Source organism: Corythoichthys intestinalis, chromosome 2, assembly GCF_030265065.1.
Source record: "Corythoichthys intestinalis isolate RoL2023-P3 chromosome 2, ASM3026506v1, whole genome shotgun sequence".
In the NCBI taxonomy this organism is placed as follows: domain Eukaryota; kingdom Metazoa; phylum Chordata; class Actinopteri; order Syngnathiformes; family Syngnathidae; genus Corythoichthys; species Corythoichthys intestinalis.
In genome coordinates, this window is record NC_080396.1 from 46,908,635 (window position 1) to 46,922,878 (window position 14,244).

A 14,244-nucleotide genomic window follows, 5' to 3' on the forward strand; every position below is an offset into this window, starting at 1 on the left:
ACTTTTCATGCATAAACGTTTCCCAAAATACATTTGTCTAATCCTTATACTGGTATTGTATGTTATCGCAGGTGCTGGATGAGGGCAGAGTACAAGAGTTTGATCGCCCTTTTGTCCTTCTTCAGAACAAAGACGGTGCTCTGTACAGGTTGGTCCAGCAGTTGGGTGAGACTGAGGCTGAAGCTTTGTTGAAGGTGGCTGAACAGGTGAGGTACATTTTGCTCCACACAGTTAAAGTGGTATGAAAAAGTATCCGAACCTTTTGGAATTTCTCACATTTTTGCATAAAGTCGCCATCAAATGTGATCTCATCTTTGTCAAAATCACACAGATGAAAAAAACAGTACATGCTTTAACAGAAACCCCCCAAACATTTATAGGTTTTCATATTTTAATGAGGATGGTATGCAAACAATGAAAGAAGGAGGAAAAATAAATAAGTGAACCATCACATATAAAATTTTGCCCCCCCGGTTGCTGGTTTTCCCACTTGCAAGCCATGTAGAGGTCTGTAATTTGTATCATAAGTTCTCTTCAACTGTGAGAGACGGAATCTAATACAAAAATCCAGAAAATCACCTTGTATAATTTTTAAATAATATTTTTTTATTTAACTGCATGAAATAAGTATTTGATACATTACCAACTAGTAAATATTTCGGCTCTTAATTCTTTAAGAACCCCTCCTGTTCTCCACTCATTACCGGAAGTAACTGCACCTGTTTCAACTTGTTACCTGTATAAAAGACACCTGTTCACATGCTCAAACAAACAAACTTCAACCTCTCCACAATGGCCAAGACCAAAGAGCTGTGTAAGGACATCAGGGATAAAATAATAGACCTGCACAAGGCTTGGATGAGCTACAGGAAAATAAGCAGGCAGCTTGGTGAGAAGGTAACAACTGTTGGAGCGATTATTAGAAAATGGAAGAAGTTCAAGTTGACGGTCAATCTGCCTCGTTCTGGGGTTCCATGCAAGATCTCACCACGTAGGGCATCACTGATCATGAGGAAGGTGAGGGATCAGCCCAGAACTACACGGCAGGACCTGGTCAATGACCTGAAGAGAGCTGGAACCACAGTCTCGAATGAAACCATCGGAAACACATTACGCCGTCATGGATTAAAATCCTACAGCGCACGCAAGGTCCCGCTGCTGAAGCCAGTGCATGTCCAGACACATCTGAAGTTTGCCACTGACCATCTGGATGATCCAGAGGAGCAATGGGAGAAGGTCATGTGGTTGGATGAGACCAAAATTTAACTTTTTGGTCTAAACTCGGCTTGTTGTGTTTGGAGGAAAAAGAAGGATGAGTACAACCCCAAGAACACCATCCCAACCGTGAAACATGGAGGAGGAAACATCATTTTTTGGGGCTGCTTCTCTGCCAAGGGTACAGGACGACTGCACCGTATTGAGGGGAGGATGGATGGGGCTATGTATCGCCAGATCTTGGCTGACAACCTCCTTCCTTCAGCGAGAGCCTTGAAGATGGGTCGTGGCTGGGTCTTCCAGCATGACAACGACCCAAAACACACAGCCAAGGCAACTAAAGAGTGGCTCCGTAAGAAGCATCTTAAGGTCCTGGAGTGGCCTAGTCAGTCACCAGATCTGAACCCGATAGAAAATCTATGGAGGGAGCTGAAAGTCCGTGTTGCCCGGCAGCAGCCCCGAAACCTGAAGGCTCTGGAGAAGATCTGCATGGAGGAGTGGGCCGAAATCCCTGCTGCAGTGTGTGCAAACCTTGTCAAGGACTACAGGAAACGTTTGGTATCTGTAATAGCAAACAAAGGTTTCTGTACCAAATTTTAAGTTCGATTTTTGTGATGTATCAAATACTTATTTCATGCAATTAAATGCAAATTTATTATTTAAAAATCATACAACGTGAGTTTCTGGATTTTTGTACTAGATTCTGTCCCTCACTGTTGAAGAGAACTTATGATACAAATTACAGACCTCTACATGCTTTGCAAGTGGGAAAACCAGCAAAATTGGCAGTGTATCAAATACTTGTTCTCCCCACACTTTAGGGTTCTTTTTTACCTCGCTGAATATTCTGCACTAAATTCTTGCAGTCATCTTCGGTGGACGGCCACTCCTTAGAAGAGAAGCAACAGTGCCAAACTCTCTCTATTTGTAACAAGTTCTCTGACTGTCGATTGATGAACTTCCAGACCTTTAGAGAGGGTTTTGTATCTTTTCCTAGCTTTGTACAAATCAACAATCATTGATCGCAGGTCTTCAGACAGCTCTTTTGACAGATCTATGATGCACATCAGACAATGTTTCTCATCAAGACATTTCTTAACAGGTGTGTGTCTTATAGTGGGCAGGGTTAGGATTGAGCACACACCTGACTTGAAATGTTTGGTAAAAATTGGTTTCAATTGCTCTTTAAGTCTCCTTACGCAGAGGGTTCACTTACTTATTTTTCCCCCTTCCGTCATTGCTTGCATGCTATCCTCATTAAAATATGAATCAATCAATCAATCAATCAAATTTATTTATATAGCCCTTTACAAAACCCGAAAGGCCCCCAAAGTGCTTTACAACAAAACATGGCTCAAGATAAATAAAAGGCAGGAAAATATTATACAATGACATTTTACAAAATAAAATAAAACAAAGAGCGCATCGCAATAAAATTCCAGCAAGTAAAACAATAAAACCGATAAAATCGAAAAGAAACATTAAAAAAGCCCTTAAGCTAATAAAACCAGGCTATCCTAATCTTTGTAAAAGGCGAGTCTAAAAAGGTGTGTTTTTAGCCGAGACTTAAAAAGACCTACATCCGTGGTGGTGCGGATTTCGGGGGGAAGGCTGTTCCACAGCCTGGGGGCCGCAACCGCAAAGGATCGGTCTCCCCACTGTTTAAGTTTTGACCTTGGAACATCTAAAAGAAGCTGGCCGGTCGAGCGAAGAGTCCTGCCAGAGTTACGAAAAGTTAAAATTTCCGATAGATAAGATGGAGCCTGGCCATTAATAGAATTAAAAACAAACAGTAAAAGTTTGAAATCAATTCTAAAATGGACTGGAAGCCAGTGGAGTGATGATAGCACGGGGGTAATATGCTCACGTCTAGGTGTACCTGTTAAAAATCGAGCAGCAGCATTTTGAACAAGTTGCTGCCGAGAGATCGAGGACTTGGGTAGGCCAACATAAAGTGCATTGCAGTAGACCAGCCTTGAACTTATAAAAGCGTGAATTGCTTTTTCAAGGTCGTGGCGACTAAGAAAAGGCTTCACTTTGGCTAAGAGACGAAGCTGGAAAAAACTTGCTCTTACAACGGAACTAATCTGTTTTTCAAAGTTAAGCCTGCTATCGAATATCACTCCGAGATTTTTAACGTGTGTCTTAAAAATGTCAGCCGGAGCGCCAGAGTTGGGCTCAAGGGCTTTCATCATGGAAGGTGTGCCAAAAGTAATAAATTCAGTTTTGCTCTCGTTAAGGTGTAAAAAGTTTTGTGCATGAAAACCTATAAATGATTGGGTGGGTTAAAGCAGACACTGTATTTCCATCTGTGTGATTTTGACAAAGATCTGATCAAATATGATGGTGATTTAATGCCGAAATGTGAGGAATTCCAAACGTTTCAGATACTTTTTCATACCACTGTATCTTCAATACCATTTATTCTAAAGTTTGTGCTGACCACATGCAGGCAGCGACAGCGACCTGAATGCTGAAAGTTGGCTGAACAGCAAACAATCAGGATCGCATGTAAATGTTGTAAGCAGCAAGAGAAGAAGCACCGAATGAGGTTTGTCAGGGTTGAAGGACGTCCAAGAGGTGACTCTAATTTTTTTTTTGTTTTTTTTTCCACACTTTGAAAGTGTTTCTTCAGAGTCATTCGCTCCGAGGTTAGAAGAATTGAGACTACCTTATAATGTCAGTTGTTTGACTGTATTTAAAAAGGATGTTGACAAGACAATCACACCAATATGAAATTATAATCATTAGTCTTTACAAGTGTTGAAAAAATCTATAGCATTTGATCAAGATCAACTGCATCAGAAGAAGGTAAAACCTTTGAAGGGGAGTCTGCTCAATAGTGGAGGGGAAAGCATTGATGTCAAAGTCTGTGTTTTGCTTTACAATCTCAAATATTTAAGACATTTTACAAGTGTTCATGACCTGGATTACTGACGATCTACATTCAATTATATCGCCTTGCACAATTTGAAGGACAGCTAGTGCATGCAGCCACGAAAACCTGCGGATACAAAGAGCAATGCGCTCAGTCTGAGATGCAGACAGAATGAGCTCATACTATGTAAAAATCTGTCTTTATTCCATTTGCAAGTCCACAAATTCTCCAGAAAGCACAAACTTTACTAGTACTGACGCACTTAAAAGGAGGTCAACCAGAGCTCCTGACAACACCAAAGCACTTGAACTGACATAGTTATTGAAGGACGGTTCTCCATTAGTGGACGCAGTCCAGATGGACGAGCATCAACAAGCACGGAAATGTAAACTGACAACCACCCTACCCTACAAGAAAAAGAAGACTAACCTTCTGCCAACTTAAAAGAAGGATCAGGAACTTTTGTCACTGGGAATAATGGCTAAGCCATGCTCTTTTGGCAGAGAGATGGTGGGCTACTACTCAAAGACATCACAACCAAACATTTTACACTCCTGTGAAAAATATTTTTTCCACAAATCCCGACGATGAATGTTTGAGTCCCAATCCGTCTCAAGTCAATCACCTTCTGTCACTGGAAGATCCCTGGTGCCTATTGTTTACAAACACTGGCTTGTCAGGTTTTAGTACAACAAAAGATGACAGACCATTGCCTGCAATCAGGAGAGCCCCCAAATGACAGTGGTAGAAAGTGGTTTATTTTTGTCCTTGGACCCATAGTGTTACTTTACCATGGGGCCTCAAATTCCAGATGGCATTTCTCCCTGCAATAGCAACAATACGGTTTAATGTGTTAGTTTGGCGGGGCCCCTAGTGGCTACTGGCCTTTTTATTTTTGTAACATTAGTGTAAACTTCACATAGCCCCTATGTCATAGGGTCTGAGCCAAGATCCAAGCCCATCCTGGTCAGTCACGTCTACTAAAAAAATTACAAAGATTTCATTGCATCACCAAACATCAATAAAAATCCAATGTCATATACTGTACACTGAATTCACTGTATGCATTACAAATATGACTAATGTTCATAAAATCTGGGCATACCAAATACTCGTATTTCTAAGAATACTGTGAATTTCTCAGAGGATTTTAGTGCATCAGTTACTGTCTTCTTTGAAAACACTTTTTCCTAAACCAACCAAACATCTCACTGTCTGCTTTTGCTTTGTGATTTTTATATTGATAAGCTATTTGGTTTTTGTCATTTTACTTTTTTATCATATCATACCAATTTTGCTGCTTTCATTTTAGATTCATCTTGATTTTCAAGTGTTCACAACATCAAATGTTTTATTTCCAATTTCTTTGCCTCTGAAAAGCACTTTGGACTTTCCTTTGTGTGTGAATGGTGCTATAAAAATAAACTTTCCTTATATTGGAGTTTCCAATGTTTCCCCTGCCTATGTAAGTTTTCTTCAGGTACTCCATTGTCCTACTCCAGAGGGTCCTTCCTTATGAATTCAACCAGTGGTCTATAGGTGACCAACTCTGATTTGGATCAAATTAGAAATACAATATCTCTGTAAAGATATTTATTGCTATTGCACTAGCTGGAGCCAGTCCCTTGATCAAGGCCTTTATACGCATGTGTGTATATATATTATGCTGTATATCAATGTGTATTTAGTTCAAGTCACCTGATTTTGAGGATCTACCACTCACCTCAGCTATTTATTATTGTATTACAAAACATACATTTTTTTTGTTTCTTTTGATAATTCCATGATACATCTTGATTATAGTGTTTTGTTGCTGTGTAGCTGTTAGAAACCAAATCTATTTAACTATACATCATTACTACATCTATTTGATTTCATTTTTCTGTTTTCAGATTTTTTCACCCGATTCCGTTCTTTAAAAAATGACATGATCAGCTTATACATACAGTATATACGTATATAGTATACTGAATGCATACATTGGCACCTTGACATTTGAATTTAATTTGTTCCAGGACCTGGATTGTATGTCGAAATAATCATATGTTGAGAGGGATTTCACCATAAGAATACATTATAATTAAGATTTATTTGTTTCACAGCCATAAAACCTATGTTAAATCCTTAATAAATACTGCCGGTACAATTACAAATAGCAATCACACATATGAAAACAAATTATGAATAAATTGGAAATGTGAAGAAAGTATTTTTACTGTCGCGTTAACTTATAGAGACTTTAACAAATGCATAAGACACATGTAAAACAAATTATAACAAATTTAATAAGCGTCTTTATTGTCACCTTAACCTACTGGCGAACGAAGGTTGGAGGACACAGCGGGTTTGTAGGTACAGGAGGATACGGTGAGCCGTGTTGTGAACCGTATGGTCTAGCCATTTTAATCACACGCACACCAAGCTCATATTTTTCAATGATTTCTTTCTTCATTTCAATGGTAAGCATCACCATTTTTTTCACCACTTCTACCACCTGCACTGACCTTCTTGGGACACGATGATTTCTCTCACAAGAACATCCGACGTGCTGCCGTCTTGTGGGAAAACCATGAAATTACAAGTCTCTCGTAAATCGTATTTTGAGCATGTAAAATTTAGAGACGGATGACGAGTCAAATTTTACATAGTCTGTTGAAAGAATCGTATGTCAATGCGTTCGTAAGTAGAGGTGCCACTGTATGTATATATACAGTACAGGCGGTCCCCGGGATAAGTACTCGATTTACGTGACTTCGACTTTATGACGCCAGAGTCTCGTATACCATTTTGTCACAAGTCATGATCTCATTTTTTACTTTGTTTTATTAATATGACACTTGTTTTTGGATAGTTATTTTGACATTTAGAGGGTATTTAGGTGTACTTAAAGGGTTACTTCCTACTTGCGCGGAAATTTGGGTTACATCGCCAGCGTAAGAATGGAACTCGTTCATAACTGGGGGACTACCTGTACGTTTATATAATATATATATGGCGGAAAACACTCAGGTGACTTGAAGTTCCGCTCTGAGACCCCCAATTTAGCCAACTTTCAAAATTGGCCGATATGCACGTGTGATACATCATTGCAAAGCGTAAAATCTCAATTTTCTGGGAAAAGAAAAATTTTGAACAGGACAGCATTTAAAAATAAAAAAAATTTAAACAGCAAAACCCTATCTGGAGGTGAGAGCACGCGAGAGCAGAATTACAGACGCCATGACTTTAAGGAGATATTATCGCGTACTTACCTTGTTACAAATTAAAAATAGTTTGGGGGCTATATGCACCATGAATCTGCTATGGCAGCATATAGACATATTGTTCTATCAAACACAACAGTTGTTTTGGCTTAAAATAAAGCAGTTTCTTTTAAAGAGGAGTGCAAGAGCAGAAACTGCTTTTTCAGTCTTGTCTGTGTTTTCCGCCATATACAATCTATATATATATATATATATATATATATATATATATATATTGGCATTTCCTACCTCCGATTCATAGTATTTTGTCGTTCACTGACATTGACAGCAATACACGTCCAATCCAATTTGACTAGGGGCGCTGACAGTGATCGAACGATTGCTGCTAGCCAGAAGTGGGTAGTAATGCGATACATGTACTCAGTCACATATACTTGAGTAACTTTTTGAGAAAAATATACTTCAAAGGGTAGTGTTACTGAGCCATATTTGTAAAGAAAAATGCTACTCTTACTCTGCTACTTTGGGCTACACAAGACTCACAAGAGTCGTTACATTATTCCTCTTTATTCTACATCAGGGGTCCCCAAACTTTCCTGTGAGGGCCACATAACTTTTCCCTACTCTGATGAGGGTCAGGGGTCAGTTTATAACCGAAAAAGTGTGACGATTGCAGGAGTGTCTAAATGTAAAAAATTGTTTTTCAGAAAGCCACAATCAAATAACCCTTTCTGGATTCTTCACGGAACAAAATTAAATAGAATAAAAATAATATAATAATAATAATAATAATAAACAATAATAACACTATTAATTAAATAGATAATAACCAAATAACCCTCTCTGAGTTCTTCACAGAGAAAGGCCAGGAAATAAATAAAACTATTGAGGGGGAAAAAAAAAAAATTCAAAATGCTCTCTGGTATTGTTCAGGGGGCCGGACCCCTGTTCTACATGTTAGATTTTTTTTTTTTTTTTTTTGCTAGCGATGCTATTGAGTTTTTGCATTATGAGTAGCACTACTAATTTCACCAATAGGGCGTCGCAACAATAATCACATGACTCCATTACACCGATCAGATGCAAGCTTGCCATTCTATGATCGCGCGAGCCTGTTCAATCATGCGTATTTAAAGCACCGTAACAAATGAAGTATTTGACATAGAGTGTGCCCTCAACATGAATCAAAATTTAAGTGAGATTTAAAACTCTCACCCAGTTTTAATTTGACAGTGATTGACCACAGAAAATTGGAGATATGATCATTTAAATTTCATGATAGCAACTATGAAGGAACTACAGTATTCACTATTCAAACTCGGAACTATTTTCTCCACTAGAGGGCATGGCACTCCTGCTCTTTTGACAAATAATGCTTCATTACTGTTTTTTTTCCCCTCTTTAATGATTTTATAAAATTATTTCTTTGGCTTAATGTGGTTATGTAAAAGGTTATTATAAAGTATCATTATAACAACAGTTAATATAGATAAGTTTGTGCTGAGAGAAAAAAATACCATTGTTTAAAAAAAATAAAATAAAAAATAAGCAGTTACTCAAAATGTTACTCTTCACTTGAGTACTCTTCTCACTGGATACTTTTTTACTTGTACTTAAGTACATTTTTTGGATGACTACTTTTACTCGAGTAACATTATTTTTAAGTAACACTACTCTTACTTGAGTAAAAATTTTGGCTACCTTACCCTACCTCTGCTGCTAGCCCTTCCAGTTAAAATGGTTTTGACATCTGGCGCTGTCAATGGCAGCCAAGTAGTTAACATTTAAAAATAAATACATAAAGAAAACATTTTTTACCCGATTCTGATCCTTCGTTTAATGATGAAAGTTGGAGGATTTTAAGTTTGCCCTTTCATTCTTAATTCACACCCTTAACTGACACCCTCAGCGAAAAAAGTTTAGACACCCAACTCTATATGAATAACACCAATTCATTTAATGATGTAGGAAATAAGAACACAAGTTAAAGTTTAGACCAAAATACAGGGAAGATGGCTAAGATTAAATAGATAAAGTTGACTTATCCTAGGTAATTTCCCACATGGTGGGACTACCACCCGAAAAGTGGCAAAAATATCTCTTCTAGCTGAAACTCATTTCAGAGACCCCTATCTCCCACATTATGACTTGGAGACAGCCAGTCTCTTGTACACACAGAGAATGAATCTTGCATAATTAACTGTCTAAGTCCTCTTTTCTTCACAGGGAGTCCTTCAAAACTGACTTTTGTATTTCTAGGCATAAAAGCATACACATTTGAAAGGCCAATAACTTCACATCCCCCATCATAATTGTTGGCTCAGAGGTTTTGACTCATTTTAAGCTAGAGAAGATGAGATTTTCACTCTTTGGTAGGGGAAGTATCTTCCACAAAACCTGGCAGCCCTTTAAAGACTACCTGGATGGACTCATAATCTCTCAAGAAAGTGACTAGAAGCCCTGCCCCCTCCCCTTCCCCTTTTAGTTAATCAAATTCAGTTAGTTAATAATTTGTTACGGCTAGGTAGGCAAAGTTGATGTGGACCAAAATGCGAGTCGGACACACATGAAGTGATATTTATTGCACAAGGGCAAGGTGTTGAGCGGCTGGTGGGTTGAATGGTAAATGGCTGTGGCTGAGGCTGTGGCGGAGGTTCAGGCTGAGGTTCAGGCTGTGGCTGTGGCTGTGGCTGCGAGGGCTTGGAGGGTGGGTGTCCTGATGGCAAAAAACAGAATTAGTTAAGAGACAGGAATCACAAACTACAGTGTTAGTTGGCCGATGTACCAATGGTAACTGGCAAAATAATCTGGCACCTGCTTGCTGCCCATGCCGCTCCTTAAAAGCAGTGTTGATTGTGATGAGCTGCAGGTGCGCTCCCAGGTCTGCCATAGTGTTGTATCGGTCGCGAACGATTCGTTCTTTTTGAACGAATTGTTTGGGTGAACGAGACCGAACTAATCACCATCTGCACTGATTCGTTCTATGAAGTTGGTGGCGCTTGTTCGCTGCGTGGGAGGGCGTTGAGCAAGCGGCAGCGTCTTCTGACATCGCACACGACCAATCAGACGCCAGCCTCATCGCGGGCAGGGGAGGGAGCGGAAACAGAATCAGGGCGTTTGTCACTCACGTCCACGTGTGGCCAATAATCAGCCAGCGTGCAGGCAGGGGGGCAAGACTGAGTTTTGTCACTTCCCGTTCAGTGACTCGGTCCTCCGGTTCCTGACCTAGCTTGCTGCTAACTTGATTTTCCAGTAATGACTATGCGGTGAACGAATCAGAAAATGAAAGGAAATGACTTTGTCACATATTTGTTAACGTGGAGCCTATCAAATGCTGCTCAAACAGACAAAAACACCACACAAATCTAGCGAGCATTGTTTAGAGTAGTACTTTTCTCAACAAACTCGTGACTGCCTATGACGACATACTATCAAATTTACAGTAATTTAAAACACGGGTAGCTACGAGGCAAGCAAAAGCTGAGCTGCGGTCGCGTGACGGCAGTGAAGCGGGCAGAGAACTGTCACTATATGGAGGCTTCATGGCAGCGATATTTACCTCATATGTGCACAGAAAAAAATATTTAGTATGATCACCATAATACTGATTTGCAATGAAACTGTATATACATGTCAATTTTTTCCCGAGTGTTTTTTTTTTTTTTTTTTTCGTGTCAGCGTGTCGGGTGTTGGTTGGTTTGACAAATTATGTCAATCCGTCCATCATGTGCTACTCAAGCGCCCAAAACAACGCACGCAGACACGGGAGATGTCGCAATATGTCTACATTTTTCTTAACAGACTAATGAGAGTAGAAAGGCGACATCGTAAAGAGCTAACAATTATTTCTCGTCAGCATTTGACGATCTGAGATGCGGGGACGACAGGGGAGCTGACCGGATTATTTTATTTATTAATACCAGTGCAAAAAAACAATATGATCACCATAATACTGATTTGCAATGAAACTGTATATACATGTAATTTTTTTCCGAGTGTTTTTTTTTTCTTTTTCGTGTCAGGTGTTGGTTGGTTTGACAAATTATGTCAATCCGTCCATCATGTGCTATTCAAGCGCCCAAAAACAAAGCACGCGGACACGGGAGATGTCGCAATATGTCTACATTTTTCTTAACAGACTAATGAGAGTAGAAAGGCGACATCGTAAAGAGCTAACAATTATTTCTCGTCCGCATTTGACGATCTGAGATGCGGGGACGACAGGGGAGCTGACCGGATTATTTTATTTATTAATACCAGTGCAAAAATTCAACACGATCATCTTAATACTAAAAAACAAAAATACAACAGAGCGAGATGTAAATATGATGTGTTGGTCGTTCCATATTCAGAAATTAAACTTTCGATGTCTTTTTATTTTCGTGACAGCAAACATGCTGTATATGTACAGGTATGTGTGATCAAGAACCTGCTAAAGAAAGTCCGTGCGCCCCCGCCCCCTACTCCCCTCACAAAAGGAAAATGTTTAACCCTGTCCTAAATCGAAATGCAAGCACGAGCCATGACTTTGAGCCCATAGAACTAGGACAGACGACGCGGAAGTTCTCCCTCGCTTTTGCAGCAGCAGGAGGGAGACGAGGCTGTCTGTGAAAGCAGAATGATAACGCCTGTCACTCATTTCTGAAACTACGACGAGTGGTCAATGTGGAAGAGAGGGAGGGACCAAGCAATGTCACTTCCCGTTCAGTTATACTGCGAAGCGGTCTTTGGTGATTCGTTCGGCAACGTCACTTCCCGTTCAGTAACTGAACGATTCGTTTGGGCGGGGAGGGAGATGAGGGGGGCGAACGATTCGTTGAACGATTTGTTTGAACGAATCTTTTTACTGAACGAACCGGAATGGATTCGTTTACTCAAGTGAACGACAAATCTCGTCACTAGTCTGCCAAGGTTGAACTCATGCCACATAAAACAGGAAGTGTAACAACAATAAAAGCCAGTAGAGGGGAGTGTGGGCTAGGACCACCACATAATTAATTTATCTTTAATTTTTTTTTTTTTCTCATTTCAATATCAATGCTACCTATTGTATTATCGAACTGTATGCTTTTTTTTCCTGATTGTTATTCTTTCATTTATTTATTTTTGGTTAAATTTATTTTCATTTATTTTTGTGTGTGTGTCTGAGTGCGTGTCTTCCTGTGTTTTGTTTCTTAGTGATGTATACGTGGTCTGTGTAAAACAGGTAAAGCACCTGCTTATGACACAGCCAATCACCACTTTGGAATTATGACAAAGACTAAGCATTTACCTGTCCGCTTTTACCAAATGGACCATGAATAAGATTATTTTAATTGTTACTTTCGTTTTGGCTGAGATGTATTGATTGAGGTACTTGTTTTAAAAAAACTCATATAAAAAGATGTACACAAAAAAGAAAGGCCAATAATTTGATACTTTCATAATTAGAATCAGTCAAAAAATGTTGAAAGGAGTTTGCAAATTTGTGAAATATGTCGCAATTATGGAATTTTATTTTAAAGGTTTAGGAACTGGGTTCCCAAAATGCCCCAGATTGACTACTTTAAAGTTGAAATTAGCAGTCATTTAGGAATTTTAATTCAAAATTTGGGAAACCGGGACAGTTCCCAAGAACTTCATTACAGCAACAATTTAGAAGTGTGAATAGGTCAAGAAATGTGGAAGGAGGTCAATTACTATTTTGATTAAATGTATGGCGGAAAACACTCAGGTAACTTGAAGTTCCTCTCTGAGACCTCCAATTTGGCCAAATTTCAAAATTGTCCTATATGCATGTGTGATACATCATTGGAAAGTTTAAAATCTCAATTTTCTGGGGGAAGAAAAATTTTGAAGAGGGCATTTTAAAAAAAAATTAAACAGCAAAACCCTAATTGGAGGTAAGAGCACGCGAGAGCAGAATTGAAGACACCACGATTTTAACGAGATATTATCGCGTGCTTACCTTGTTTTGATCCAAAAACTCCATGAAGCATGTATCACCGAGTGTCAAGACACAGCTGTGAATGGCCACAGCTGGATTTTGGGGGGATTTTATGGGTGAAACATGGTGATATAACAGGGGTCGCGATGCAAAAATCGCAGACAACAAGGAGTGGTCGAGATTTTCTTTTTCATATATTTACCCTTTTAAACTTTATTTTTAAATTTTCTTTGTTTGGATCGATTATTTATCGTCAAACATATTGGGGAAAATGCGACAGTAATAAAAAAGAAAAATACAATTAAGCGATAGTTATGAGGTAGATATCCGTGACTTATTTACAACCTCTAAATTTTTCATTGTGACGTAATTTGTTTAAAAGTTTAAAATATGCGAGTGAATAATTTTTCAGTTTTTTTTTTTTTTTTTTTTTTTTTTTTTAATATTGGACATCAATTAATGATTCTAACCTAAGAATGACAGACATTTTGAATAATAAATATAATTACTCACCTTTTTATGGCTAGGTTGAAACAAAAGCAGTTGCGTGAGGTCTGTAAACGGGGGTTTCCAGGGTAAAACTGACAAATTAAAAATAGTTTGAAGGCTTAGTGCGCCATGAATCGGCTATGGCGGCATATAGACATATTGTTCTATCAAACACAACAGTTCTTTTGGCTTAAAATACATCAGTTTATTTTAAAGTGGGGTGCAAGAGCAGAAACTGCTTTTTCAGTATTGTCTGTGTTTTCTGCCATATACATTTTTAGTTTATTCAAGTTTAACACATTCCTATGACAACTGTTTTGTAGCTGATTCATAAATTTACACTATTTAATCTTTTTATACTTATCACCGAGAAATGGCCTATACAAATTTATAACTAGATAACTTCTTAAATGAGTTGAGTATTTTGTAGCTGAATGTTTTTAAAGTAAAAGTGAAAGTCAGAAGGAATAATGTAAACTATGCATTTATTTAATATGCATGTATTCAATTTTCCTACATTCGTAGAATTATAT

At 38.6% G+C, this 14,244-nt stretch overlaps 1 protein-coding gene across 1 annotated transcript in view; it reads left to right on the top strand.

The window, feature by feature from the left end:
• The window catches only part of LOC130908523 (ATP-binding cassette sub-family C member 4-like), a 69,387-nt gene extending 63,870 nt beyond the window's left edge, over window positions 1-5,517 (top strand). Inside the window, exons 30-31 of the mRNA XM_057824024.1 lie at window positions 72-206; window positions 3,668-5,517. Of these exons, the coding sequence (XP_057680007.1) occupies window positions 72-206; window positions 3,668-3,685 (153 nt within the window). The 3' untranslated portion in view covers window positions 3,686-5,517. The remainder of the gene's footprint in view (window positions 1-71; window positions 207-3,667) is intronic.
• Window positions 5,518-14,244: the final 8,727 nt, after the last annotated feature.